The 25,362-nt window shown below is 43.7% G+C and overlaps 1 protein-coding gene and 2 pseudogenes across 4 annotated transcripts in view; 2 read left to right on the top strand and 1 right to left on the bottom strand.

The window, feature by feature from the left end:
* Positions 1-16,290, bottom strand: part of MCM10 (minichromosome maintenance 10 replication initiation factor) — a 49,097-nt gene extending 32,807 nt beyond the window's left edge. Inside the window, exons 1-6 of one of the 4 annotated variants that reach the window (XM_055296605.2) lie at positions 16,174-16,290; positions 13,567-13,648; positions 6,552-6,893; positions 5,374-5,478; positions 5,089-5,226; positions 2,142-2,313 (exon numbers count right to left, since the gene is read on the bottom strand). In XM_055296605.2, coding sequence (XP_055152580.1) covers positions 2,142-2,313; positions 5,089-5,226; positions 5,374-5,478; positions 6,552-6,893; positions 13,567-13,573 — 764 coding nt within the window. In that variant the 5' untranslated portion in view covers positions 13,574-13,648; positions 16,174-16,290. Of the gene's footprint in view, positions 1-2,141; positions 2,314-5,088; positions 5,230-5,373; positions 5,479-6,551; positions 6,894-13,566; positions 13,649-16,173 lie in introns of all 4 variants that reach the window. The other 3 variants (XM_055296604.2, XM_063610100.1, XM_063610099.1) reach the window with 3 other exon arrangements.
* A 1,653-nt stretch (positions 16,291-17,943) lies between these two features.
* On the top strand, positions 17,944-18,259 carry LOC129491764 (large ribosomal subunit protein eL42-like; annotated as a pseudogene).
* A 1,199-nt stretch (positions 18,260-19,458) lies between these two features.
* Positions 19,459-21,049, top strand: LOC129491580 (BTB/POZ domain-containing protein 7-like; annotated as a pseudogene).
* Positions 21,050-25,362: the final 4,313 nt, after the last annotated feature.

A 25,362-nucleotide genomic window follows, 5' to 3' on the forward strand; every position in this document is an offset into this window, starting at 1 on the left:
GCTCTATTGTCCAGGATGGAGCGCAGTGGAACAATCTTGGCCCACGGCAGCCTTGACCTCCCCACTCAGCCTCCCAAGCAGCTGGAACTAGAGGCGCATGTCACCACAGCGGGCTAAATTTTGTTTCTGTAGAGATGGGGTTTTGCCCTGTTGTCCAGGCTGGTCTCAAACTCCTGAGCTCAAGCAATCTGCCCCCCCTCAGCCTCCCTAAGTGCTGGGATTACAGGTATGAGCCACCATGCCCAGCTAAAGGTTCTTCTACACAGCCCAGGGTTTTTTCCGTAACAATGAGTTAATAGATTAAAAAAAAAAAAAAAGCCCCAAAATCTAAAACTTTCTGAGCACAAACATGACACTCAAAGGAAATACTGCAGCATTTCAGATTTTGGATTTTCAGATTTGGGATGCTTAACCAGCAAGTCTGTTTAATGTAAATATTCCAGAATCCAAAATCCAAAACAGTTCTGGTCCCAAGCATTTTGGATAAGGGACCCTCGACCTGTGTCGGGGAATTTCTATGAATATGTCCTTTAGAGTATTTTTAGGGCCTGAGGTTCACGTATAACAATGACAAAGAGACTCAAACAATTCTGTACTCCCTTAAATTTAAAAGCCACTCAGAAGCTTTTGCTGAGTAGTTTAAGTATCTTCTGTCTCAATTCTGATTCACATGTGCAATAAATGCCCACCAGCAGCAACATGGTTCATTACCCATAGGGAGCTTCAAGTGGGCCATGGCTGGGGCAGGCAGTAGCACCTCAGGTGGGGGCAATTCTCTACCTTGAGAAGGAAGCCTGCAGCCCCTCAGTGAGAACCACAGCTTCTACTGCTGTATTCTATTTCTTAGACTCCTCTCAGATGTAATTAAGATATAAATACATTCTTCAGTTTTGGAGAATACCAAGTCTTTACAAGACACTTCTTTTTTGTTTGTGGAAACAAGGTCTTGCTTTGTTGCCCAGGCTGGAGTGCAGTGGTATGATCATAGCTCACTGCAGTCTTGAACTCCTGGGCTCAAGCGAACTTCCTGCCTCAGCACCCCCAAGTAGCTAGGACTACAGGTGCACACCACTGTGTCCAGCTAATTTACTTTTTGTAGAGATGAGGTCTCACTATGTTACCCCGGCTAGTCTAGAGCTCCTGACTTCAAGCAATCCTCCTGCCTTGGCCTCCCAAAGTGTTGGGATGGCAGGTGTGAGCTACCACGGCCAGCCTTATAATACACTTTTATTGTATGTTGGCAACACTTGTTCTCCTCTGCTAATAATATCTACTTTAAGAGCTTAGCAGTTTTAGTTGTTGGCTGATATTTAGACTGACAAGGTTTAAGAGTTTTAGAGGGTTTCATGGGTTCCTCAAATGGACTGTGCTAAAAGCAATCCAGTCTCACAGTAAGGATTACTGTTCTGCCCTAGGATTATCCAGATGTAATGATGGAGATGCAATGGAGTAGTGATACAGAGTATAGATAATTAAAAAAATTAAAGTTAAAAAAAAGGTCCAGGATTTGAATATAGCTTTTAATTGAATTGAGCTTGGAATATATTCCTATTACAACAGGCTATCTTAAATGTATCCCTATAACAGATGCAAAGGATATAAATTTGCCTTAAAAAGGCTATAAGAAAGAAAAACAGCATAGCTATTTTTCTTAACATCAATTACAAGAATCAATAGAAATAGAAAAAATGATCCTAAAATTTATACAGAACCACAAAAGACCCAGAAGAGCCAAAGCAATCCAGTAATTGCTTAATTGCATAAATATTATCCTGGTTAAACTGTCTGTGTATTTAAAAATAGTCTAAATTACACCTCAATAGAGATGGAGAAAATTTTAAATCTACTATTTCCGTCTGTCAATTTCTGATTAAATATACTACCACTTGTCCATTTCTTTTTATAGATACATATTCTTTGTTGATTATATACACAAGAAAAAGTCTTTCTTAAACATTTTATATGCAACTGTACTTAGTCAAACCCAGGGCTACTGCTAGTCTTCTGGCGGTGTGTTGTCCCGTTCAAGAGCTGCTGCTGTTTTGCGGATCCTGATGTATAAACACACTACTTCTAAAAGACTCCGAGAGGCACAAAAAGCTATGCAGTGGCGCACATGAATAGACAGCATAGCTACTGACCTGAGCCGCAGGCCGGAGAAGGCTTCCACACAGATGGGTTGAGTCGTTTCCCCAGAGCTTCCTGGGGTTACCACAATTTGACCTCTAGTTATCCCACTAGGTTTGTTCCGAGAAATCGTCTGGAGTGGTTGGGAGGGTGCACTTGTCATCCTTGAAGATGAGCTTTTGGGCTCTAGAAAGTTAACACAATTAATGAAAAGGCAACCACACCAATAATCACGAATGAAATTTGGAAATTTGTTTTTACAGATTCGTTCCTTTGAGATAGGGACTCACTGTGTCACCCAGGCAGAAGTGCAGTGGTGGCGTGATCTGGGATCACTGCAACCTCCATCTCCTGGGTCTAAGCGATTTCTGAGTAGCTGGGACCACAGGTATGTGCCACCATGCTCGGCTAATTTTTGTATTTTTTGTAGAGACGGGTTTTGCCATGTTGCCCAGGCTGGTCTCAAACCCCTGAGCCCAAGCAATCCACCCGCCTAGGCCTCCCAAAATGCTGGGATTACAGGCGTGAGACACTGCACATGTACACGGCCCATACTGTTCCTTTTTCTTTTTATTTTTTGAGATGGAGTTTCACTCTTGTTGCCCAGAGTACAGTGGGGCGATCTCGGCTCACCGCAACCTCTGCCTCCCGGGTTCAAGCGATTCTCCTGCCTCAGCCTCCCAAGTAGCTGGGATTACAGGCATGCGCCACCATGCCCAGCTAATTTTGTATTTTTAGTAGGGATGGGGTTTCTCCATGTTGGTCAGGCTGGTCTCGAACTCCTGACCTCAGGTGATCCGCCTGCCTCAGCCTCCTAAAGTGCTGGGATTACAGGCATGAACCACCGCCCCCAGCCAGGATTTTTCCTTTTTTAAAGCAACACATGCAATAATCAAATCTTGGGAACAAAGCATGCCCCACAAGACCATTTCTTGGCCTTACAGTCCAACAGAACTTTCTCTGATGATAACAGTGTTCTACATTGGTGCTGTCCAATAGGGTGCTAGCTAACAGACACATGTGGCCACTGGTCACTTAAATGTGACCCTGTGCTTTTAAGGAAATACATTTCTAACTAAATTTAATCTAATTTAAACTTAAATATCCACATGTGGCTAGTGGCTACTGTACTAGATAGTGCCGCTCTAAAATACTGATTCTCTATGCAATGATGTTTACTAGGTATTCATCAAGATACAGATCACTGGGGCAGATTCTCAAAGGGAGGACAAGACCTCCTCCAGAATGAGTAATTAGTGGAGATTTGTGTACAGTTCAAATTCTACTTTAAGAACCTGTAATCCCAGCACTTTGGGTGGCTGAAGTGGGCAGATCACTTCAGGTCAAGAGTTCAAGATCAGCCTGGCCATCATGATGAAACCCTGTCTCTACTAAAAATACAACATTAGCTGGGCATGGTGGGGCATGCTACTCGGGAGGCTGAGGCAGGAGAATCACTTGAACCCAGGAGGTGGAGGTTGCAGTGAGCCCAGATCATGCCACTGCACTCCAACCTGGGTAACAAGAGTGAGAGTCTGTCTCAAAAACAAAAAAAAATTCCAAAACTAGCTCCCCTTTTCTTCTTTCTTGTTTCATTTCATTCCATTCGATTTTATTTGTGGGGCCAAGGAGAGTTCGAGGTCTGGTATTCTATTCACTATTGCTTCATTAAATGTCCCTGATGGAGTTACTTTTCATATTTTAAAAGTGTTTGATAATTCTCCTGAAAGTCAGATGCTTGGGTATTTTCCTTAATAAAATATCACTCTCTCTTTCATAAGATTGTTGTTTGCCCTCAAAGGGACTTTGGATCACTGCTCTCACACTGGGGGCCAGGGTGACCCTAGAACTTTAGAACCTAGAGGCCAGGCCCATTCCCCACCCCTCAAAACCAAACTTTGGACATTACCTAATGCAACACCCTAGTAACGCCAAAAGTCCTGAGGGGATGGATGCTACTCCTGAATGGATATCTGAATATATAACTTGCTGTCAGATTAATATGAACACTCAGGCGGCAGTAGTTCTCTACGACTGTGGCACAGACCCATGCTATTCAAAGGGGCTTTTCCAAACACATGCAGCCAATAAAATGCTGTGTCCTCCAACCCACCATGTTTTATCAGGACCATCTTGTCTTAGGTCTCCCGACAATACAAGAAAAGCAATACATAGGGCAGAAAGCCTTTTCACTGCTGTTTTGTGCATATACATGTGTGTGCTGAACTAGGACTGTATTTGAATACTATCCTCTACTCGTGGCAAAGAAGTCTTTTCTAAAAAACAGCACTTTTGATTTAATACAACCTGGCTTCAAATAAAACTTGACCATTTTCTAGGGAAATAACCTCACAAGCCTAAAGCATGAGAACCTAACCGGTGGCTTTACTTACTACAACCCGGGTAAAACTATGAGACTACAGAGTTAAAAAAAAAATTCAACCTGTTAAGTACTCAGTAAATAGCTACTCTGTACCTAAGGATTTTCCTTTTTTCAGACAGGGTCTTGCTCTGTGGAATAGGATGGAGTGCAGTGGTGTGATGACAGCTCACTCTAGCCCCAACCCAAATGATCTAGCCTCACTCTAGCCTGAGCCCAAATGATCCTCCCACCTCAGCCTCTCAGGTAGCTGAGACTGCAGGCAAGCACCACACCTGGCTAATTTTTTTTATTACTGTAGAGATAGGGTCTTGCTATACTACCCAGCCTGGTCTCAAACTCCTAGGATCAAGCAATCCTCCTGCCTCATGCCTTGGCCCTAATAATTTTCTAGGCACTTTGAGATGTAGACGAAGAACACAAAATACATCATGTGGCTCCCATTCCCAAGAAACTTTCTTTCTTCCTCAATGGAGAGATAAGACAGACCAAAAGACACAGACACCCCCACACACACGAACACCCACACACACATGAATACATACAATAGTGCCAAGATACTGAGACCGCAAGTACCACACCTGGAGGTGAAGCCTTTGGTGTCCGGGCCACCCGCTTGGCTCTTGGTAGTGCAGGGACATCAAGCTCCGCAGAAAAGCATGTCGACTCCTGAATTCTCTGAACTCTCCTCTCCTTAAGAGGTGGCCGGGGAGACTTCTCTACTTAATCAAAAGTAAAATAAGTGAGTAAAAACCCATTCAGAAAGAGGTTCAAAGGGCTGTTTGGACAGGAGTTGGATGCAGAAATAATGTGATAATTTCTAATAAAAGAAATGCACACGATAGCCAGAATGACAGTCTTCTTACCAGGGGATTTTTGCAGACGGGCTGGGCTTGCTGTCTGTTTAATTGTTGTTACTTTTAGCTGTTCTTGTAAGGACTTCATTTGCTCTTGCAAATTCCTTAATTCCTCTAGGAAATGAAAATATGTTAATTTAAGAACCAGGCAGGAGAAAATGTTCTACACGACAAAAATGCTGGCAATATTTTTGTTGTCCACTCCCTGCCCCAATACCTTGAGACCCACAATATAATCACATACCCAAAGCTCATGATTAACTTTTGTACTTCAAAGAGGTCCCTTAGAGAAATACATATTTTATTTAAAGTAATGAAGCACCCAAGAGTCAAACTAGTTATAAATCTGTACTATTAAGAGATATCAAATACAAATCCACAGTTAATAAGTTTTTAGGAGCTGAGAAATAATTATAGGCCAGGCATGGTGGCTCGTGCCTGTAATCACAGCATTTTGGGAGGCTGAGGCAGGAGGACTGCATGAGCTCAGGAGTTCGAGACCAGCATGGGCAATATAAGGAGAAAAAAAATTAGCTGGGCACGGTGGTGCATGCCTATGGTCCCAGCTACTAGGGAGGCTGTGGCAGGAAGATCACTTGAGCCTGGGAGGGTGGAGGCTACAGTAAGCCAAGATTGCACCACTGTACTCTAGCCTGGGTGACACAGCAAGAATCTGTCTCAAAAAAAAAATTATATTTACTTCATAAATTGGATATCATAACTAATATAATAAATGCTGGCTTCTGTATTAGAAGAAACAGCTAACCATCGAATTTTATTATAGCTTAAACATGTATGAGATGCCAGGAATAAGAAAAGAACATGTGTCAAAGCTTCTGTTCAGGAATGCTCTGCTCAAATAGATATAGGGCAGCTTTGCAGCCTTGTCTCTGGCTCCACATCCACATAAATCCCAAAGTACTACTATTCCATAAGAAACATGAAAAGTTTCAGCGCCACTCCGTACAGGATCAAGTGCAGCTGGCTGACACTGATAGAGTCTGTAGTTTGTGCTAAAATGCTGGCCTTAAACATTTCATCTACCAACTCATATAATTTTCTTTCTTTTTTTGCAAAGTCATTTATCTCTACCCTTGAATCAGCAGCTATTTTGATGACAACTATCAGATTGGTGGTCTTCATCCAACTTATCCGAAAGAAATAAGGAAGGCAAGTAGTTAGGGCACCTTGCAACTCTTCATTCGTTTTCTCTCGCCTGGCGGCAGGAGCAGGGAGGACCCTATTTTCAGTTGACTGTGATGCAGGAACTTCTTCTTCATCTGTTAAGTCCTCCATGTCTCCAAAGAGAGTGCCCAAATTTTCCTTTTCATCTTTGGTCTTTCCTGTTTCTCCATCATCAGCCTCTTCTGTATAAGATTCACCATCGCCGTCGGCATCAAAGAGCTCATCAAATGAGTCGGGCTCGCCATTTTCCTGCGTCAAGAAGTTACTTTCTTCTGAATTACAATCCAAGGCTGACTCATTTTCTTCCAGCAGTGCGGTCAGCAGAGACAGATTGTCTTCCTCCTCTAGGGGAAAAAAAGAGAAAGGACAGAGAATAAGCACAGCTAATTCCAAACATTCAACTTTAGGCAATTTAAATGACCCCATGGGGGTAAGAGAAACTACCTAATGGGTACAATGCTCATTACCTGGGTGATGGGTTCAACCATACTCCAAACTTCAGCATCACACTATACACCTCTGTAACAAGCCTGAATCTAAAATGAAAGCTGAAACTAAAAAAAAAAAAACCTACAGATGCACCATTTTGCCTGGTCTTTACTCTCCTTGTTGCCATCTTTCCTGTCCCCAGGTGCTTCTTAGGGGACACTGGGCTAAGAAGGAGCCAATACTGCTTAGTGAGTAGAGTGGGCCAGCCACGGGGCCAAATGTCCTCAAGCATTCTACTCCAATCAATGAGACAGCTTCCCGCACACCGACTTCCATGAAATTCAACCAACAAGGGAATAATTTTAAAACACCAAACATAGATTTAGGCTTTAGATATATATAATTCCTGACCTTTAAATTATTTGAGATTAAAAAAATACAAACTATATAAAAAATACTAAGATCCCATCACCCAGAATTAGTCATCATTAACATTTTGTTGTTTGCTTCTTGCCTTTAACATTAAATAACACCTTCCAGATAAAGTCTGTCATGCCAAATCTTATTCCAACTCCTGACCACTGCCCTCACTTCCCATTGTAATCACTTTCATAATTTTGAGGCATCATTCCAGTCCATTCTTATGCTTCCACATAAATATATAGGCAGTCATAGTCAATATATATTAGATGGTTTTAAAAATATTTACATAAATATTCCACACTGCATTACTCTGCATTCCACGTTCTTTCAACATTGCTTGTAAGATTAACCCAAATCAAAACATATAGTTCTAGCCAGGTGCGGTGGCTCACACCTGTAATCCCAGCACTTGGGGAGGCCAAGGCGGAAGGATCACCTGAGATCAGGAGCTCAAGACCAGCCTGGCCAAGAAAGTGAAACCCCGTCTCTACTAATAATACAAAAATTAGCTGGGCTTGGTGGCCTGTGCTTGTAATCCCAGCTATTCAGGAGGCTAAGGCAGGAGAATTGATGGAACCTGGGAGGTGGAGGTTGCAGTGAGCCGAGATCACACCACTGCATTCCAGCATGGGTGACAGGGCGAGACTCCATCTCAAAAACAAACAAAAACCCCCATATAGTTCTAGTTTATTTCTTTTCGTTGCTATATTGTATCCTATAATAAGACTGCATCACACCTTATTAATCCATTTTCCAATAAAGGACAATATGGGCTATTTCTAATTTTTCCCCACTACTAAATATGCTGTAATCGTGTATCCGTCTTCTTGCACATGTGTTTCTTGGGAATATCTATCAGAAATGGAATTGCTGGATTGCTGGGTATCCACGTTTTCCAATTTTGCTAGATACTGCCAAGTTGTTCTCAAAGTGGATGCGCTCTTGAAATGGCATCGTTCGTCTGGGGTAATACCCGAGGTTCGTTGTCTCACGCAAAGGAAATCAAGGACGCTGACACACAAGGAGTAAGGTTAAGTGCAGAGATTTAATAGGCAAAAGAGAAAGAAGGGCTCTCAGCAGCAGAGAGGGGTCCCAGAAAAATGGGTTGCCGCTTCCATGGAGAAATGCATGGGGTTTCGTAGATGAGCTTGAGGACACAGTGTCTGATTTACATAGGACATAAAAGATTGGCTGGACTAGGTATGCCATTTGCATAGGGTGGAAAACCTAGCTGCCCCACCCTAGTCTTTTATTATACAGGTGGTTCTCTACCTGGCCAGCGCCATGTTGTCTGTTTCTTTACTGTACACGTGGTTGACAAAGAAAAGGGGCCGCCATGTTGAATATGCCTGGCCCCCAGGGAGCCTTTTCCTATTGGCACAGCTGCAGGTATTCACCCTGCAAATTACTAGCTTGCTTTTGTATGTCTGCAGCTTGATTTTTCAGGCTGGCCTTTGTTAGAAATTACTTGGGGGCTGCTTTTTGTTAAAAGGGAAATTCTGCTGAGGACTCTGTTGCCCTTACTATCTCCCTAAATAATTGCTATCTCTCGTATCACTCTCACTAGAGCTGTACACAAGGGCCACTTCTCCCCACCACCTCATCAATATCTGATGTGTCACTTAAATTTTTTTTGTCAATCTGATGGACGGTTTAAAAACGCATCTCACTGTTTTGATTTGCATTTCTTGGATTACTGGTGAGGTTAAGAGTTGTTTATGTTTATTTGCCAATCGGATTTCTTCTTTCTTGTCTATTTTCTTTGCTCTTTTTTGCCCCCCTATTTGGGCACTATTTGTTTACAAAATCAGAGGTATTCAATGGAAAAATATTAAGAATATCTGACCTACTCTCCTTGTCTGAAATTCAGGGGCTAGAGTATGAGAGGGTGAGGGCTTGTTCAGGATCACATGGAGAAACAGATCAGTGCAGGAGCTGGGTTAATAAGGAATCTCCAGATCAGCAAACCAATGTCCTTTCCACCACTCTACACTCCCTTACCAGAAGGAAAAAGCCAGTAGCCAAACTTCAGGCCTAGAATCTGTTGACGGGGCCTAATGCTCAGAGTCAGAGGTTGTATGAGGATTAGCTTGAGTTGCTCAGTCCACGAAGACTCCAAGACTGCACAGTGCAAGAGAGAAGAGGCCAGGCAGCCCCCTGTGCTCTAAGAGAGAATGTCACATGCCTGCAAGGAAGCAAAGAGGCCTCAACCATCTCTTGTTCCCATCTGCCAAAGAGGGCACACCCTGGAAAGAGGCTCTGGCTCATACCACTGGGGGCCACAGGTGGAAAATGCTGCCTGGGGACCCCATACCATTCACTTTGAACCCTTCACAAGAGAACCAGGGATAATCCCATGGTGCCTCACAAACCCGTTTACCTCAGTCACCACCAAAAATCATGTCTTCTCTGTATGGTGCTGACTCAATCTCCCAGCCTCTTTGTTCTCAAACCCCTGGGATGTGAAATCTACTATCAGCACGTCTCCCGGATCCCCAGTGGCTCTTACAACAGAAATCTGGCTACCCCTGGAACCCTCTTGAATGGAAAGCGTTTAATTGTTCACACCTCACATGGCAATGTCTAGAATAGTGTTTGGCGTGTATTAGGCATGCAATAAATACTTGTCGATCAACTTCAGGTTCCTGATGTCTTCTTTATCCCTGTCACTTTGGAATGATTCAGTCTTCTTCCAGATCACAGCTCTCTGAAGTTCAAGACACCAGACGCTGGCATCAAGAACCCCTCATGGCACTGTCATGTGCTGATCATAATGTGTGTATCATACATGCTCCCTGGTCCTCCCCTCCATCTCTACTGCAATCACCCTCCCGGGGCACTTCAACCTCTACAAGGATGATCCAGCCAACATCTTGGTCACCGGGTTTCTCATCCACTCCCCATCTTAGCTACCCACTCCCATAGTAACTCCAACTCATCACACAGCAAAGCACAGCTGACCTCTGAACGTCCCTCTGTGATCCAGCCTCCCATCCTTTCAGCCCACTCACTCTAGTATTCACATCCAGCAGCTCTTCAGCTTCATCCACATGTCTAATCCATCAACCTACCTACAATGTGTTTCCTGTCCATCACCCCCTGCCCCTAATGCCCTCCCTGTGGATCCATGTTCAACACCATCATCACTGCCTTCTAAAGACTCAGCTCCCTGGCTGGTGAATGGCCCTGGAGAAAGACTCGCTACCATGCTGACTGGTCTTTTTTGTTTGTTTATTTATTTATTTATTTATTTATTTTTTCAAGACAGGGTCACACAGGCTGGAGTGCAGTGTCGCGATCTTAGCTTACTGTAGCCTCAAACTCCTGGGCTCAAGCGATCCTCTTGCCTTAGCCTCCCAAGCAGCAGGGACTAGAGGTGCACACCACCACGCCCAGCTTATTAAAAATTTTTTTGTAGAGATGGGGTCTTGCCATGTTGCCCAGTCTGGTCTTGAACTCCTGGCCTCAAGCGATGCTCCTGCCTTGGCCTCCTAAAGTGCTGGGACTACAGGCGTGATCAACAAGACCCTGCCTCAGTCTAACTTTAAATTTTTGCACACCCATAACAAACAAGCATTCAGCACTGCTTAAAGATTCCCACACTTCCCCAATTCATTCACTTTCCCAGGCTCTGACCACTTCACACTGTCTCTCTTCAAACCTCCTATGCCCACTCCCCACTCTTCATTCTTAGCTGATTATACATATATATATTTTTTTTTTTTTTTTTTTTTGAGACAGAGTTTCGCTCTTGTTGCCCAGGCTGGAGTGCAATGGCGTGATCTCGGCTCACTGCAACTTCCACCTCCCGGGTTCAAGTGATTTTCCTGCCTCAGCCTCCTGAGTAGCTGGGATTACAGGCATGTGCCACCACGCCCAGCTAATTTTGTATTTTTAGTAGAGATGGGGTTTCTCCATGTTGGTCAGGCTGGTCTCAAACTCCTGACCTCAAGTGATCCATCTGCCTTGGCCTTTCAACGTGCTGGGATTACAGGCGTGAGCCACAGCACCCAGCCCTTGGCTTATATTTTACAGAAAAAATAGATGCAATCAGACTTCCTCATCCTTCACTCCCAACTCTGAACGTATCTTCTCTGCTTTCCTTCCTAGGACTAAGTATCTAGTGCTATTCACAGCCAATTCTTCCACTTACACTCTTACACTGGGTCCCACTTCTCAGCTTCTCAAAGACTTCATTCTACAATTACCACCTCTCTGGCTCCTGTATCCCCAATTTCTCCCTCTCCTCTGAAGCACTCCTGTCAGCATACAAAGACATAGCAGTGTCTCCCATCTACTAACTACCCGTTTATTGTTTTGTTATCTTGCTCCCTCCACTAAAATATAAGCAGGAACATTGTTCAACAGTATATCCCAAGTACCATACACTTTCCGATTTCCTCTACACAGCCAAATTGTGAACCAATGCCAATCAAATGAGATTTTCTTACTAAACATTATGATTTCTTTTTCCTTTTTTTTTTTTTTTTTTTTGAGACAGAGTCTTACTCTGTCACCCAGGCTGGAGGTGCAGTGGTGGGATCTCATACAATGCAACCTCTGCCTCCCAGATTCAAGCGATCCTCCAGCCTCAGCCTCCTGAGTAGCTGGGATTACAGGCACATGCCACCACACCAGGTTAATTTTTGTAGTTTTAGTAGAAATGGGGTTTCACTATGTTAACCAGGCTGGCCTCGAACTCCTGACCTCAGATGATCCACCCACCTTGGCCTCCCAAAGTCCTGAGATTACAGGCATGAGCCACCGCACCCAGCCTAAACATTATGATTTCTTTTCTTTTTTCTTGACCTATACTGTTTCCAGATAGAAACCATGATTTCTTAGAGAACATGTATCCATTCACCTCTTATTTTCATGTCAATCTCATAGCAAAAAGTGACGCTTTGTATTATATAACCTGCCCTGTAGGCAATTTGCCAATTTTAAGAAACAGGAAACTACCATGATACCATCAGGCAATGAGTTTCACATAAGGAAAAACCCCTTTTCTGAGGGTTTATTTTCTGTGGTTTTGATTTTCCATGGTCACTGTGGTTGAGGACAGTACAATGGATATTTTGAGAGTGCAATAGATACTTTAGAGAGAGACCACATTCACATAACTTTTATTACAGTATATTGTCATAATTGTTCCATTTTATTATTGTTGTTCATCTCTCACTGTGCCTAATTCATAAATTATACTTTATCACAGGTATGTATGTACAGGAAAAAACACAGCATGCCCAGGGTTTGGTACCATCCTCAGTTTCAGGCATCTGCTGGGAGTGTGGAAACACATCTCTCGGGGCAACGGGGGGCCACTGTGCATCACAGTGTGAGGAATTTCAAGTTTTTTTTTTAAAGGGCAAAGTGTAATATGTTTGAATTTTTTTAAAAAATCCAGTTTCAGATTATGAGTTCAATTATGCAACTAGATCTCTTCACAACGAGCACAATCACTTCAATTTTTTAAAAACAGAAATGAGGTCTCATTCTATTGCCCAGGCTGGTCTTGAACTCTTGGGCTCAAGCCAATCCTCCCACCCCGGCCTCCCAAAGTGTTGAGATCACGGGTGTGAGCCACTGCGCCCCGCCCAGCACATTCATTTTAGGTGATTGCTAATTAGTGCAACATCTATTTTCTAGGTAAACATTTTGTACACATCCTTGCAAAATGAACAAAATTGGAAAGGATCATGTTAATAAAAACTTAAGTCAGAGCTAGACTAAAATCGCTTCAACAGATTTCATTATCAAATGTAAACCCTGAAGTCAGACTGCCTGGTTCAACGCCCTGCTCTGCCAGCTTGAACTGTGACAAGTTACTAAACATCCCTGTTTTCCTGCCTATAAAATATGTTTGCCCGAGGACTGAATCAGTTAACTTCCACAAGGGTCTTGGAGCAGTGCCTGGCCCACTGTACACCTACCAGCTATGGTAATTATGAAAGACAGTCACTGTTGCCAGAAGAAATGTCATCTGATAAAAGCAAGTAACATTCAGTGACCTCTGTGAGATGTGAGATTGCTTCAGAACCACTAAGACAACACCTGAGGGCTGGGGAGCATTTTCACGATTTTACAAGTGGAATAAATAACAAGTCCATGGACAAAAGGTTAGTTTTCCGTGAAACAGAGAAACAGAAAACTGCCAGGCCTTACCATCCATGCTGTCAAGAGGACAGTTGTGACAGGAAACTTCAAAGGAGGCTCAGGTGTCCAGATGAGCAATGTAGAACCTTGGCTGTGTGAAATCAATATTAGAAATGTCACTTTTAATTCTTCTCTTTCTCTCACAACACACATCCAACAAACCCAGAATCCTACCACTCCTATGGGCTTTAACCTCAGAATTCATCCAGAATCTGACCATTTCTCACCTCCTCTCTCCACACTGCCAATGCCATCTCCCTCCTTGGATGTAAGAAGCTCACTTTTACTTGTCTTTAAACTAAGGTTACACAAACTTATTGAGATGCAGAACAGTTTGTAAATCACACCAGATTACGTGGATGCGATAAATTATGAGGAAGAACTATTGGGCTTGGCTGGGTACAGTGGCTTAAGGCCTATAATAGCAGCACTTTGGGAAGCTAAGGTGGGCGCATCACTTTAGGCCAGAAGTTTGAGAGCAGCCTGGTCACAGAGCAAGACCTTGTCTTTTTAAAGAATTACACACACACACACGAATTATTGGGGTTGATCTAAATTAGGCTATTCTTTCATTGTATTCACTGTAATACACCTGACATCTGCGTTATCCACAACAGCTACTGTATGATTCTACTTAGTTGCAGCCTTAGTGACAATCACGATTTTGATTCAATACTAGTCAGCAAAGCACAGAGCAACAGCATAGCTAATTAAGACAAAGTTGTATCACTCTATGTACTTCTCTTTTCATTTAAGATGATTTTTTTAAACTGCAAGTAAAAAAGTATAAACTTTTCTAGGCTCTTATTTAACTTACATGTGCTGTTTGGCAAGTTCAATGTCGAGGAACTAATTACAGTGATTATGGTGCTTTCTTTTCTTTTTTTAGACAGGATGTTGCTCTGTCGTTGGGGCTGGAGTGCATTGGTGCTATCGGCTCACTACAACCTCCGCCTCCCAGGCTCCAGCGATTCTCCTGCCCCAGCCTCCCGAGTAGCTGGGATTACAAGCGTGCACTACCACACCTGGCTAATGTTTGTGTTTTCTGTAGAGACAGGGTTTCACCGTGGTGCCCAGGCTGGTCTTGAACTCCTGACGTCAAGTGATCCATCTGCCTTGGACTCCCAAAGGTGCTTTTTTTTTTTTTTTTTGAGACGGAGTCTCTGTCACCCAGGCTGGAGTGCAATGGCGCCATCTTGGCTCACTGCAAGCTCCGCCTCCCCGGTTCACGCCATTCTCCTGCCTCAGCCTCCCGAGTAGCTGGGACTACAGGCGCCCACCACCATGCTCTGCTAATTTTTTCTATTTTTAGTAGAGACGGGGTTTCACCGTATTAGCCAGGATGGTCTCGATCTCCTGACCTGGTGATCCGTCCGCCTTGGCCTCCCAAAGCGCTGGGATTACAGGTGTGAGCCACTGCGCCTGGCCGCCTTTTAAAAATTCATTCAACAAACATTTCCACGGATCCTTCATGTGCCACACACTGTGCTATCTACTGGGGAATCTATTGGACAGTAAGCTTCCTGAGGGTTAGGAGCAAACTGTCTTGTTCAAGTCTATAACCTGCCTCGCCTTCCCCCAAAAAGAAACTATGCACGCTCCCTCACCCTCACATGCAGGGCCACTGACAAGTACTGTGGTTCCATCTCCAAAACACTGCTCAAATCTACCACTTCTCTCCAACTTCACTGCCAGAACCCTAGGCCAAGCCACCATCAACCTTTCACCCAATGACTGTGTTAGCTTTCTATCTTGGTCTCTTTGTCCCCCTGCAATCTGTTCTGCATACAACCGCCACAGTAATCTTCCCTTTCCTTAGTAACTTTTAGGAACATAAATCAGATCATGGGGGTCCCTTCATTGAAATTCTTTAATGATTTTCCATTGCCCTTAGAAAAAAATCTACAAAGCCTGCGAGGCAATGATTCATATTCTCTCTCTCTCTTTCCAAGCTTTCTACTCCCTCACCTTTTCCACAATCCACCACGTCCAATTCTACCCACCCCGACACCCAAAACGATGCTCCAGCCGGGCCAGCCCGCTTCCACCTTCTGGAACACACTAAGCTGATTTGAGGTCTCAGGCTCTGTCGGAAGAAAGCTACTCCCAGGTCCTTCTCGCCCTTTGATCTCCACTTATTCATCTTTCTGAGACTTTCTGGACCACCCTGAGTCGTCCACTGTCGTGCATTTGTTTATTACCTGCTCGTCCCTTTAAACCGTAAGCGCCGTGAAGGCAGCGGAAATGTGATCCGAACCCTGCACACCGTCCGCGTTCAATAATCATTGGCAAATCATGAATACGAGAAATCAATGAATGAATGAATGAATGAATAAAAGAAAGCCCAGGCGGCATGCACTTGGCAAGCACTTGGCTGCTTTTAAAAGGAAGAACCCGATTCCTTAGTAGACGGCCGGCAACTCCCAGCCCCCGGCCCGGCCATGCCAGCCCCGCGCGGTCCCGAGCTGCTGCCAAATCCAGATCGCGCCCACCCGAGCTCCCGGGACCCCGCGCCTCTAGCCCTAGGACCCCTTGCAACCCGCGCAGAGACGTGCGAGGCGGCCCCAGCCCCGCTACCCGAAGGTCACCCGCACGCCAGGGCCCCACTCTGCTCACCCGGTGCCGGGACGCCTTCTTGGTTCACAGCCGAACCCGCCAAAATTCCAACCGGATTCCGCCCCTGCCTTGGCGTCAGACGCACGCGGCTCTGGGGCCGCACTGACTGGCTACGTCAGCGAACCCCCGCCCTCGCGCAGAGCAATCGGATTGGTTTACGTCATTGGGCGCCCTCCTCGTTGGGGGCAAGGGACCTTCCTGTCGGTAGAAGCCAGTCTCCTTTAGGTAAAATAGAGTGTCTGGCGCTCCCTGGTGCCGGGAAGTTTAAGTCGTCCCACCCAGTATTTTCCCTGCGGTTCCACCTCAACTCCTGACGCTCTGGGACCGACTATTCCTTTGTCAGCCTTATGAAATGTTTGGGCTCAGGACCAAACAGATCCGGTCCACTTTTACCGTAGGACCTTGGGGACGTGACATCTCTCTGAGTTTCCCCTTCACCATCTGTGCAGTGAGGGAAAGGGTGGATGACATCTTTTACACTGAAACCACTGTTTCCCGAGTAATTCCTGGCTCATAGATTTTGGGACTTCTAAGGGGCGTCAGGGCTGAAGAGAACTTATCAGCAGCCCATATCTTTCACAGAATTTTTTTTCAGTAAAATTCAGGCCTCTTTATGTATTTACATTCTAAAAAATAGTGTTTGTACATAATACTAACAACAGAGTTTCTAAATGCAGAATAACACTTAGCTTTTACATAATTTCAAGGGATTGATAGCAGAAGAGACTTTGATGGACCAAAAGACCACTTTAAGTCTTTCCCCCCTTTCCCTCCTTGCAGATAGTATTCAGGCTTTGCAGTTCCCACAGTAATAATCCCTTTGGTATAAGATCCTATCTCTATCCACTACTACTTTCATTTTCAGAACAATTAAAATCGACTTTAGGAAGACTGAGGATAAACAGTCCTGATGCCATCTACGTTGACTTTTTTCTCTGTCCTAATGGAATATTACTGCTCCATTTATGAGCTCAGCCCTATTATTTAAACCTATATTGGCTGAGGAATAGGAATAAAACCATTTCTGAGAGCTGCTAGTGTTAAAAATTCATAGTAATGGAGGAACTCTAGTAATCAAATTGAAAAAGTATGTTTAAATGCATCACTACGGCCGGGCGCGGTGGCTCACCCCTGTAAACTCAGCACTTTGGGAGGCTGAGGTGGGCGGATCACGAGGTTGGGAGTTCGAGACCAGCCTGGCCAAAACGGTGAAACCCCGTCTCTACTAAAAACACACACATACAAAAATTAGCTGGGCGTAGTGGTGCGCATCCGTAATCCCAGCTACTGGGGAGGCTGAGGCGGGAGAATAGCTTGAACCCGGGAGGTGGAGGTTGCAGGGATGAGCCGAGATCTCGCCACTACACTCTGGCCTGGCGACAGAGCCAGACTCTGTCTAAATAAATAAATAAATAAATAAATGCATCACTACATCTAGTTATTAAAAACAAAAGGCTTGTCATAGATTTATTCTTAGCCATTATGCAGAAATTCCTTGACCAATTCTGATCAGTACTCTGAAGTTCTTTTCTTCACCTTCACTTTCCAGGTCCTCTTTGCATCCAGTTCCGTGCAAGGAGTCAGAAACAGAACCAATCTAAGCCCGCAAACCTTCCTTAAGTGAGGAATCAAGCAGTTTTTATTGGAATTAGTATGGTGGTGACTTTGAGAAAAGAAGTGGAGGTGATTTTGAGAAACAATTAGGCATACAGATTTTTAAAAATCCATTGAATGTGGCTTTTCCGTGCCGATAGTGCTCACACAAACATTATGAACGTTTCTAAAACCCACCAGGCTTTCTGTAAGAAGTGTGGCAAGCACCAGCCCCACAAAGTGACACAGTACACGAAGGCCAAGGATTCTCTCTATGCCCAGGGAAAGCGGCGTTATGACAGGAAGCAGAGTGGCTATCGTGGGCAAACTAAGCCGATTTTCCGGGAAAAGGCTAAAACTACAGAAAATTGTGCCAAGGCTTGAGGGCGTTGAGCCCAGCTGCAGCTCTAAGAGAGTGCTGGCTATTAAAATATGCAAGCATTTTGAACTGGGAAGAGATAAGAAGAGAAACGGCCAAGTGATCCAGTTCTAAGTGTCATGTTTTCTTTTATTATGAAGACTATAAAATCTTGAGTTTATATTTTAAAAACATCCATTGAATGTGGAGATATTAGCGAGAAGGAAGCAGAGAGGGGATAGGGAGACAGGTTTGGATGACTGTTAGGTTTCTGATTTATACAATAGGGTAGTTTTTGAGGTTGTGCACTGAAGTAGGAGACACAGGAAGAACGGAACAGGTTTAGGGGAGAAGATAGATTTAGTTTTCTATTTCAGAATGAGATGTATGAGGGATACTGATTAAGAAAGGCACGGTAGCCAGCTTGATCTCCAGATCTGGGGTTCTAAGGAGAGGCCTGCACTCTCCTTAAAATACAAACGAAGGCCAAAAAAGAACAGCTCTGACAGTCATCAACACCTATCTAAAATGAAATCTAAAGCAAACAGCCCATATTGCAGTGGTCCTTATCCTTTTTTGGGCGGTAGGAGGGTGTTTATCACAGAGCCCTTTGATGTAATAAAAGTGGGCTGGGCACGGTAGCTCATGTCTGTAATCCCAGGACTTTGGGAGGCCGAAGCAGGCAGATCACCTGAGGTCAGGAGTTCGAGACCAGCCTGGCCAACACGGTGAAACCTCTTCTCTACTAAAAAATACAAAAATGAGCCGGACGTAGTGGCGCATGCGTGTAATCCCAGCTACTCGGGAGGCTGAGGCAGGAGAATCGCTTGAACCCGGGAGACAGAGGTTGCAGTGAGCCGAGATCGGCCATTGCACTCCAGCCTAGGCAACAAGAGCAAAACTCCGTCTCAAAAAAACAAAAAACACAAAACACACACAAAAAGGCCAAGCCGAGCCCCTCCTGCTCCCTCTAGGAATCAAAATGGCGGCGAGGGAAACCTGGAGCAGTCCCGGAGCCTGAGCCACCGACAGGAGAGGGAGGAGAGGGCGGCGGCGGCGGTGGGAGGAGGATGGCGCCGGTGTGCTGGCGCCGGTGCCTACCGCGGTGCTGGTGGCGGAGGCGGCAGGGGCGACGGCAGAGGTCCCTGCGGCAGCAGAAGCAGCGGCGGGAGGAGCCTCCGGGTTGGTTGAACTATGGATGCGGAACCTACGGAATACGAAGGGCAGACTGTATAGTAAACCCTTTAGGATCCTTGCTGTGTGGTTCTTACAGAACGCACTGTCCGTGTGTCTGGCTGCCCACAGCCTTTCATACTTCCAGTAGTATGCACTGAAGTAAGGTCTAATGGCCCTGTTCTCATAGAAATACATGGAAAGAGGCTGCTGGATCCAGGGTTGAAGGTTCGTAATGGCCTCCGGGATTATACTCTGAAGAACCCGCAGACGGAATGCCTGAGTGACTGAAGAAAATGGGTGCTAATGCATCTCATTATCTTCATTCATGTTCCGCAAAGGTAGGGGGAAATTCACAGGCCCAACAGACTTTTATAGGAACGTCATCCTATTCTCAGCAAGGCTATGGTTGTGAACCAAAATTGTATAGCCTTGACCATGGCCATGAGAAACCACAAGACAAAAAAAAGAGGCCAGGCGCGGTGGCTCACGCCTGTAATCCCAGCGCTTTGGGAGGCCCAGACGGGCAGATCACGACGTCAGGAGATCGAGACCATCCTGGCTAATATGGTGAAACCCCGTCTCTACTAAAAAATACAAAATATTAGCTGGGCGTGGTGGTGGGCGCCTGTAGTCCCAGCTACTCGGGAGGCTGAGGCAGGAGAATGGCGGGAACCCGGGAGGCAGAGCTTCCAGTGAGCCGAGGTCGCGCCACTGCACTCCAGTCTGGGCGACAGAGCCAGACTCTGTCTCAAAAAAAAAAAGAGGACCTCTGGCCCTGCTACCTTCAGAAAGAACTTAATTAAGCGCCGAAAATCTGATAGGTCTGCCAATCATGCCAAGCAGATGCGAGAACTCCTCTCGGGGTGGGATATTAGAGACGTAAATGCATTAGTGGAGGAATATGAGGGAAGGTCAGCATTAAAGGAGCTTTCCTTACAAGCCAGTTTGGCTAGACCGGAAGCCCAGACATTGCAGAAAGATATGGCTGATCTTTATGAGTACAAGTATCGTACTGATATAGATTTCATATTTCAAGAAACTTGTTATCCTGTTCATCGTGCCATTTTGGCAGCAAGGTGTCCATTTTTTAAAACAATGCTGTCTTCCTCACCTGAGTATGGGGCAGAGATAATAATGGACATCAATACAGCTGGTATTGATATGCCCATGTTTTCTGCTTTGTTACACTATCTTTATACAGGAGAGTTTGGAATGGAAGACTCAGGGTTTCAAAATGTCATTATCCTTGTTCAGCTTAGTGAAGAATTCCCTTGATGTAGATATGCCTGGACTCTTTGATTACATGTGTTATTATGATGTCGTCCTTAGTTTTTCTTCAGACTCTGAACTGGTTGAAGCTTTTGGTGGAAATCAGAACTGTTTAGATGAAGAGCTCAAAGCCCACAAGGCTGTTATTTCTGCATGGTCCCCATTTTTTCAAAATTTACTACAAAGGAGAATACCAACTGTTGAAGAAATCACAGATGGAACTTTGAGGACTCCCACAAGAATTATATTAGATGAGTCCATTATACCAAAAAAAATCCAAAAGTGATATTACACTGTGTGTATACCGACGCGGTGGACCTCTCTGTCTGGCACTGTAGCCCCTCTGTGGGGAGTCTCGGTGAAGTTCACGATCTCATCACAGGGAAGCCAAACATGACCAGGGCAGAAAAAGCCATGGAACTTTACCACACAGCACCGTTCTTGGAATTTAACATGCTTACACAAGGTATGAAGTTCTGATTTTTAATTTTGATTTCTATAATTATGTATTTATCTTCCAAACTGAAAACACTACTAGCATAGTCTATGATTTCAGTGTTTGGGATGTTACAGGGTCAGTTTTTTTGAACCTTCAGTTACGACATCTGAGACAGATTGAGCATCAGTATTAATGTGGTTCTTTATTTACTATGAAAATCAAGCACTCAATACTACAAAATATTTTATATGTCTATCTCTCTATATATCTATATCTATATAGATAACTATATATCTTTTTAAAATTTTATTATTATACTTTAAGTTTTAGGGTACATGTGCACAACGTGCAGGTTTGTTACATATGTATACATGTGCCATGTTGGTGTGCTGCACCCATTGACTCGTCATTTAGCATTAGGTATATCTCCTAATGCTATCCCTCTCCCCTCCCCCCACCCCACAACAGGCCCCGGTGTGTGATGCTCCCCTTCCTGTGTCCATGTGTTCTCATGGTTCGATTCCCACCTATGAGTGAGAATATGCGGTGTTTGGTTTTTTGTCCTTGTGATAGTTTGCTGAGAACGATGGTTTCCAGTTTCATCCATGTCCCTACAAAGGACATGAACTCATCATTTTTTATGGCTGCATAGTATTCCATGGTGTATATATCCCACATTTTCTTAACCCAGACAATCATTGGACATTTAGGTTGGTTCCGAGTCTTTGCTATTGTGAATAGTGCCACTATAAACGTACGTGTGCATGTGTCTTTACAGCAGCATGATTTATAATCCTTTGGGTATATACCCAGTAATGGGATGGCTGGGTCAAATGGTATTTCTAGTTCTAGATCCCTGAGGAATCGCCACACTGACTTCCACAATGGTTGAACTAGTTTACAGTCCCACCAACAGTGTAAAAGTGTTCCTATTTCTCCACATCCCCTCCAGCACCTGTTGTTTCCTGACTTTTTAATGATCACCATTCTAACTGGTGTGAGATGGTATCTCATTGTGGTTTTGATTTGCATTTCTCTGATGGCCAGTGATGATGAGCATTTTTTCATGTGTGTTTTGGCTGCATAAATGTCTTCTTTTGAGACGTGTCTGTTCATATCTTTGCCCACTTTTTGATGGGGTTGTTTGTTTTTTTCTTGTAAATTTGTTTGAATTCATTGCAGATTCTGGATATTAGCCCTTTGTCAGATGAGTAGGTTGCAAAAATTTTCTCCCATTCTGTAGGTTGCCTGTTCACTCTGATGGTAGTTTCTTCTGCTGTGCAGAAGCTCTTTAGTTTAATTAGATCCCATTTGTCAATTTTGGCTTTTGTTGCCATTGCTTTTGGTGTTTTAGACATGAAGTCCTTGCCCATGCCTATGTCCTGAATGGGATTGCCTAGATTTTCTTCTAGGGTTTTCATGGTTTTAGGTCTAACATTTAAGTCTTTAATCCATCTTGAATTAATTTTTGTATAAGGTGTAAGGAAGGGATCCAGTTTCAGCTTTCTACATATGGCTAGCCAGTTTTCCCAGCACCATTTATTAAATAGGGAATCCTTTCCCCATTGCTTGTTTTTGTCAGGTTTGCCAAAGATCAGATAGTTGTAGATATGCGGCATTATTTCTGAGGGCTCTGTCTGTTCCATTGGTCTATATCTCTGTTTTGGTACCAGTACCATGCTGTTTTGGTTACTGTGGCCTTGTAGTATAGTTTGAAGTCAGGTAGTGTGATGCCTCCAGCTTTGTTCTTTTGGCTTAGGATTGACTTGGCGATGTGGGCTCTTCTTTGGTTCCATATGAACTTTAAAGTAGTTTTTTCCAATTCTGTGAAGAAAGTCATTAGTAGCTTGATGGGGATGGCATTGAATCTATAAATTACCTTGGGCAGTATGGTCATTTTCACGATATTGATTCTTCCTACCCATGAGCATGGAATGTTCTTCCATTTGTTTGTATCCTCTTTTATTTCACTGAGCAGTGGTTTGTAGTTCTCCTTGAAGAGGTCCTTCACATCCCTTGTAAGTTGGATTCCTAGGTATTTTATTCTTTCTGAAGCAACTGTGAGTGGGAGTTCACTCATGATTTGGCTCTCTGTTTGTCTGTTATTGGTATATAGGAATGCTTGTGATTTTTGTACATTGATTTTGTATCCTGAGACTTTGCTGAAGTTGCTTATCAGCTTGAGGAGATTTTGGGCTGAGATGATGGGGTTTTCTAGATATACAATCATGTCATCTGCAAACAGGGACAATTTGACTTCCTCTTTTCCTAATTGAATACCCTTTATTTCCTTCTCCTGCCTGATTGCCCTGACCAGAACTCCCAACACTATGCTGAATAGGAGTGGTGAGAGAGGGCATCCCTGTCTTGTGCCAGTTTTCAAAGGGAATGCTTCCAGTTTTTGCCCATTAAGTATGATATTGGCTGTGGGTTTGTCATAGATAGCTCTTATTATTTTGAGATACATCCCATCAACACCTAATTTATTGAGAGTTTTTAGCATGAAGAGTTGTTGAATTTTGTCAAAGGCCTTTTCTGCATCTATTGAGATAATCATGTGGTTTTTGTCTTTGGTTCTGTTTATATGCTGGATTACATTTATTGATTTGGGTATGTTGAACCAGCCTTGCATCCCAGGGATGAAGCCCACTTGATCATGGTGGATAAGCTTTTTGATGTACTGCTGGATTCAGTTTGCCAGTATTTTATTGAGGATTTTTGCATCAATGTTCATCAAGGATATTGGTCTAAAATTCTCTTTTTTGGTTGTGTCTCTGCCAGGCTTTGGTATCAGGATGATGCTGGCCTCATAAAATGAGTTAGGGAGGATTCCCTCTTCTTCTATTGATTGGAATAGTTTCAGAAGGAATGGTACCAGCTCCTCTTTGCACCTCTGGTAGAATTCGGCTGTGAAACCATCTGGTCCTTGACTTTTTTTGGTTGGTAAGCTATTGATTATTGCCTCAATTTCAGAGCTTGTTATTGGTCTATTCAGAGATTCAACTTCTTCCTGGTTTAGTCTTGGGAGGATGTATGTGTCGAGGAATGTATCCATTTCTTCTAGATTTTCTAGTTTATTTGTGTAGAGGTGTTTATAGTATTCTCTGATGGTAGTTTGTATTTCTGTGGGATCAGTGGTGACATCCCCTTTATCATTTTTTATTGCGTCTATTTGATTCTTCTCTCTTTTCTTCTTTATTAGTCTTGCTAGCGGTCCATCAATTTTGTTGATCTTTTCAAAAAACCAGCTCCTGGATTCATTAATTTTTTGAAGGGTTTTTTGTGTCTCTATTTCCTTCAATTCTGCTCTGATCTTAGTTATTTCTTGCCTTCTGCTAGCTTTTGAATGTGTGTGCTCTTGCTTTTCTAGTTCTTTTAGTTGTGATGATAGGGTGTCAATTTTAGATCTTTCCTGCTTTCTCTTGTGGGCATTTAGTGCTATAAATTTCCCTCTACACACTGCTTTGAATGTGTCCCAGAGATTCTGGTATGTTGTGTCTTTGTTCTCCTTGGTTTCAAAGAATATCTTTATTTCTGCCTTCATTTCTTTATTTACCCAGTAGTCATTCGGGAGCAGGTTGTTCAGTTTCCATGTAGTCGAGCGGTTTTGAGTGAGTTTCTTAATCCTGAGTTCTAGTTTGATTGCACTGTGGTCTGACGGTTTGTTATAATTTCTGTTCTTTTACATTTGCTGAGGAGTGCTTTACTTCAACTATGTGGTCGATTTTGGAGTAGGTGTGGTGTGGTGCTGAAAAGAAGGTATATTCTGTTGATTTGGGGTGGAGAGTTCTGTAGATGTCTATTAGGTCTGCTTGGTGCAGAGCTGAGTTCAATTCCTGGGTATCCTTGTTACCTTTCTGTCTCATTGATCTGTCTAATGTTGACAGTGGGATGTTAAAGTCTCCCGTTATTATTGTGTGGGAGTCTAAGTCTCTTTGTAGGTCACTAAGGACTTGCTTTATGAATCTGGGTGCTCCTGTATTGGGTGCATATATATTTAGGATAGTTAGCACTTCTTGTTGAATTGATCCCTTTACCATTATGTAATGGCCTTCTTTATCTCTTTTGATCTTTGTTGGTTTAAAGTCTGTTTTATCAGAGATTAGGATTGCAACCCCTGCCTTTTTTGGTTTCCATTTGCTTGGTAGATGTTCCTCCATCCCTTTATTTTGAGCCTATGTGTGTCTCTGCACATGAGATGGGTTTCCTGAATACAGCACACTGATGAGTCTTGACTCTTCATCCAATTTGCCAGTCTGTGTCTTTTAATTGGAGCATTTAGCCCATTTACATTTAAAGTTAATATTGTTATGTGTGAATTTGATCCTGTCATTATGATGTTAGCTGGTTATTT

This window comes from Symphalangus syndactylus, chromosome 10 (assembly GCF_028878055.3).
Source record: "Symphalangus syndactylus isolate Jambi chromosome 10, NHGRI_mSymSyn1-v2.1_pri, whole genome shotgun sequence".
NCBI lineage: Eukaryota > Metazoa > Chordata > Mammalia > Primates > Hylobatidae > Symphalangus > Symphalangus syndactylus.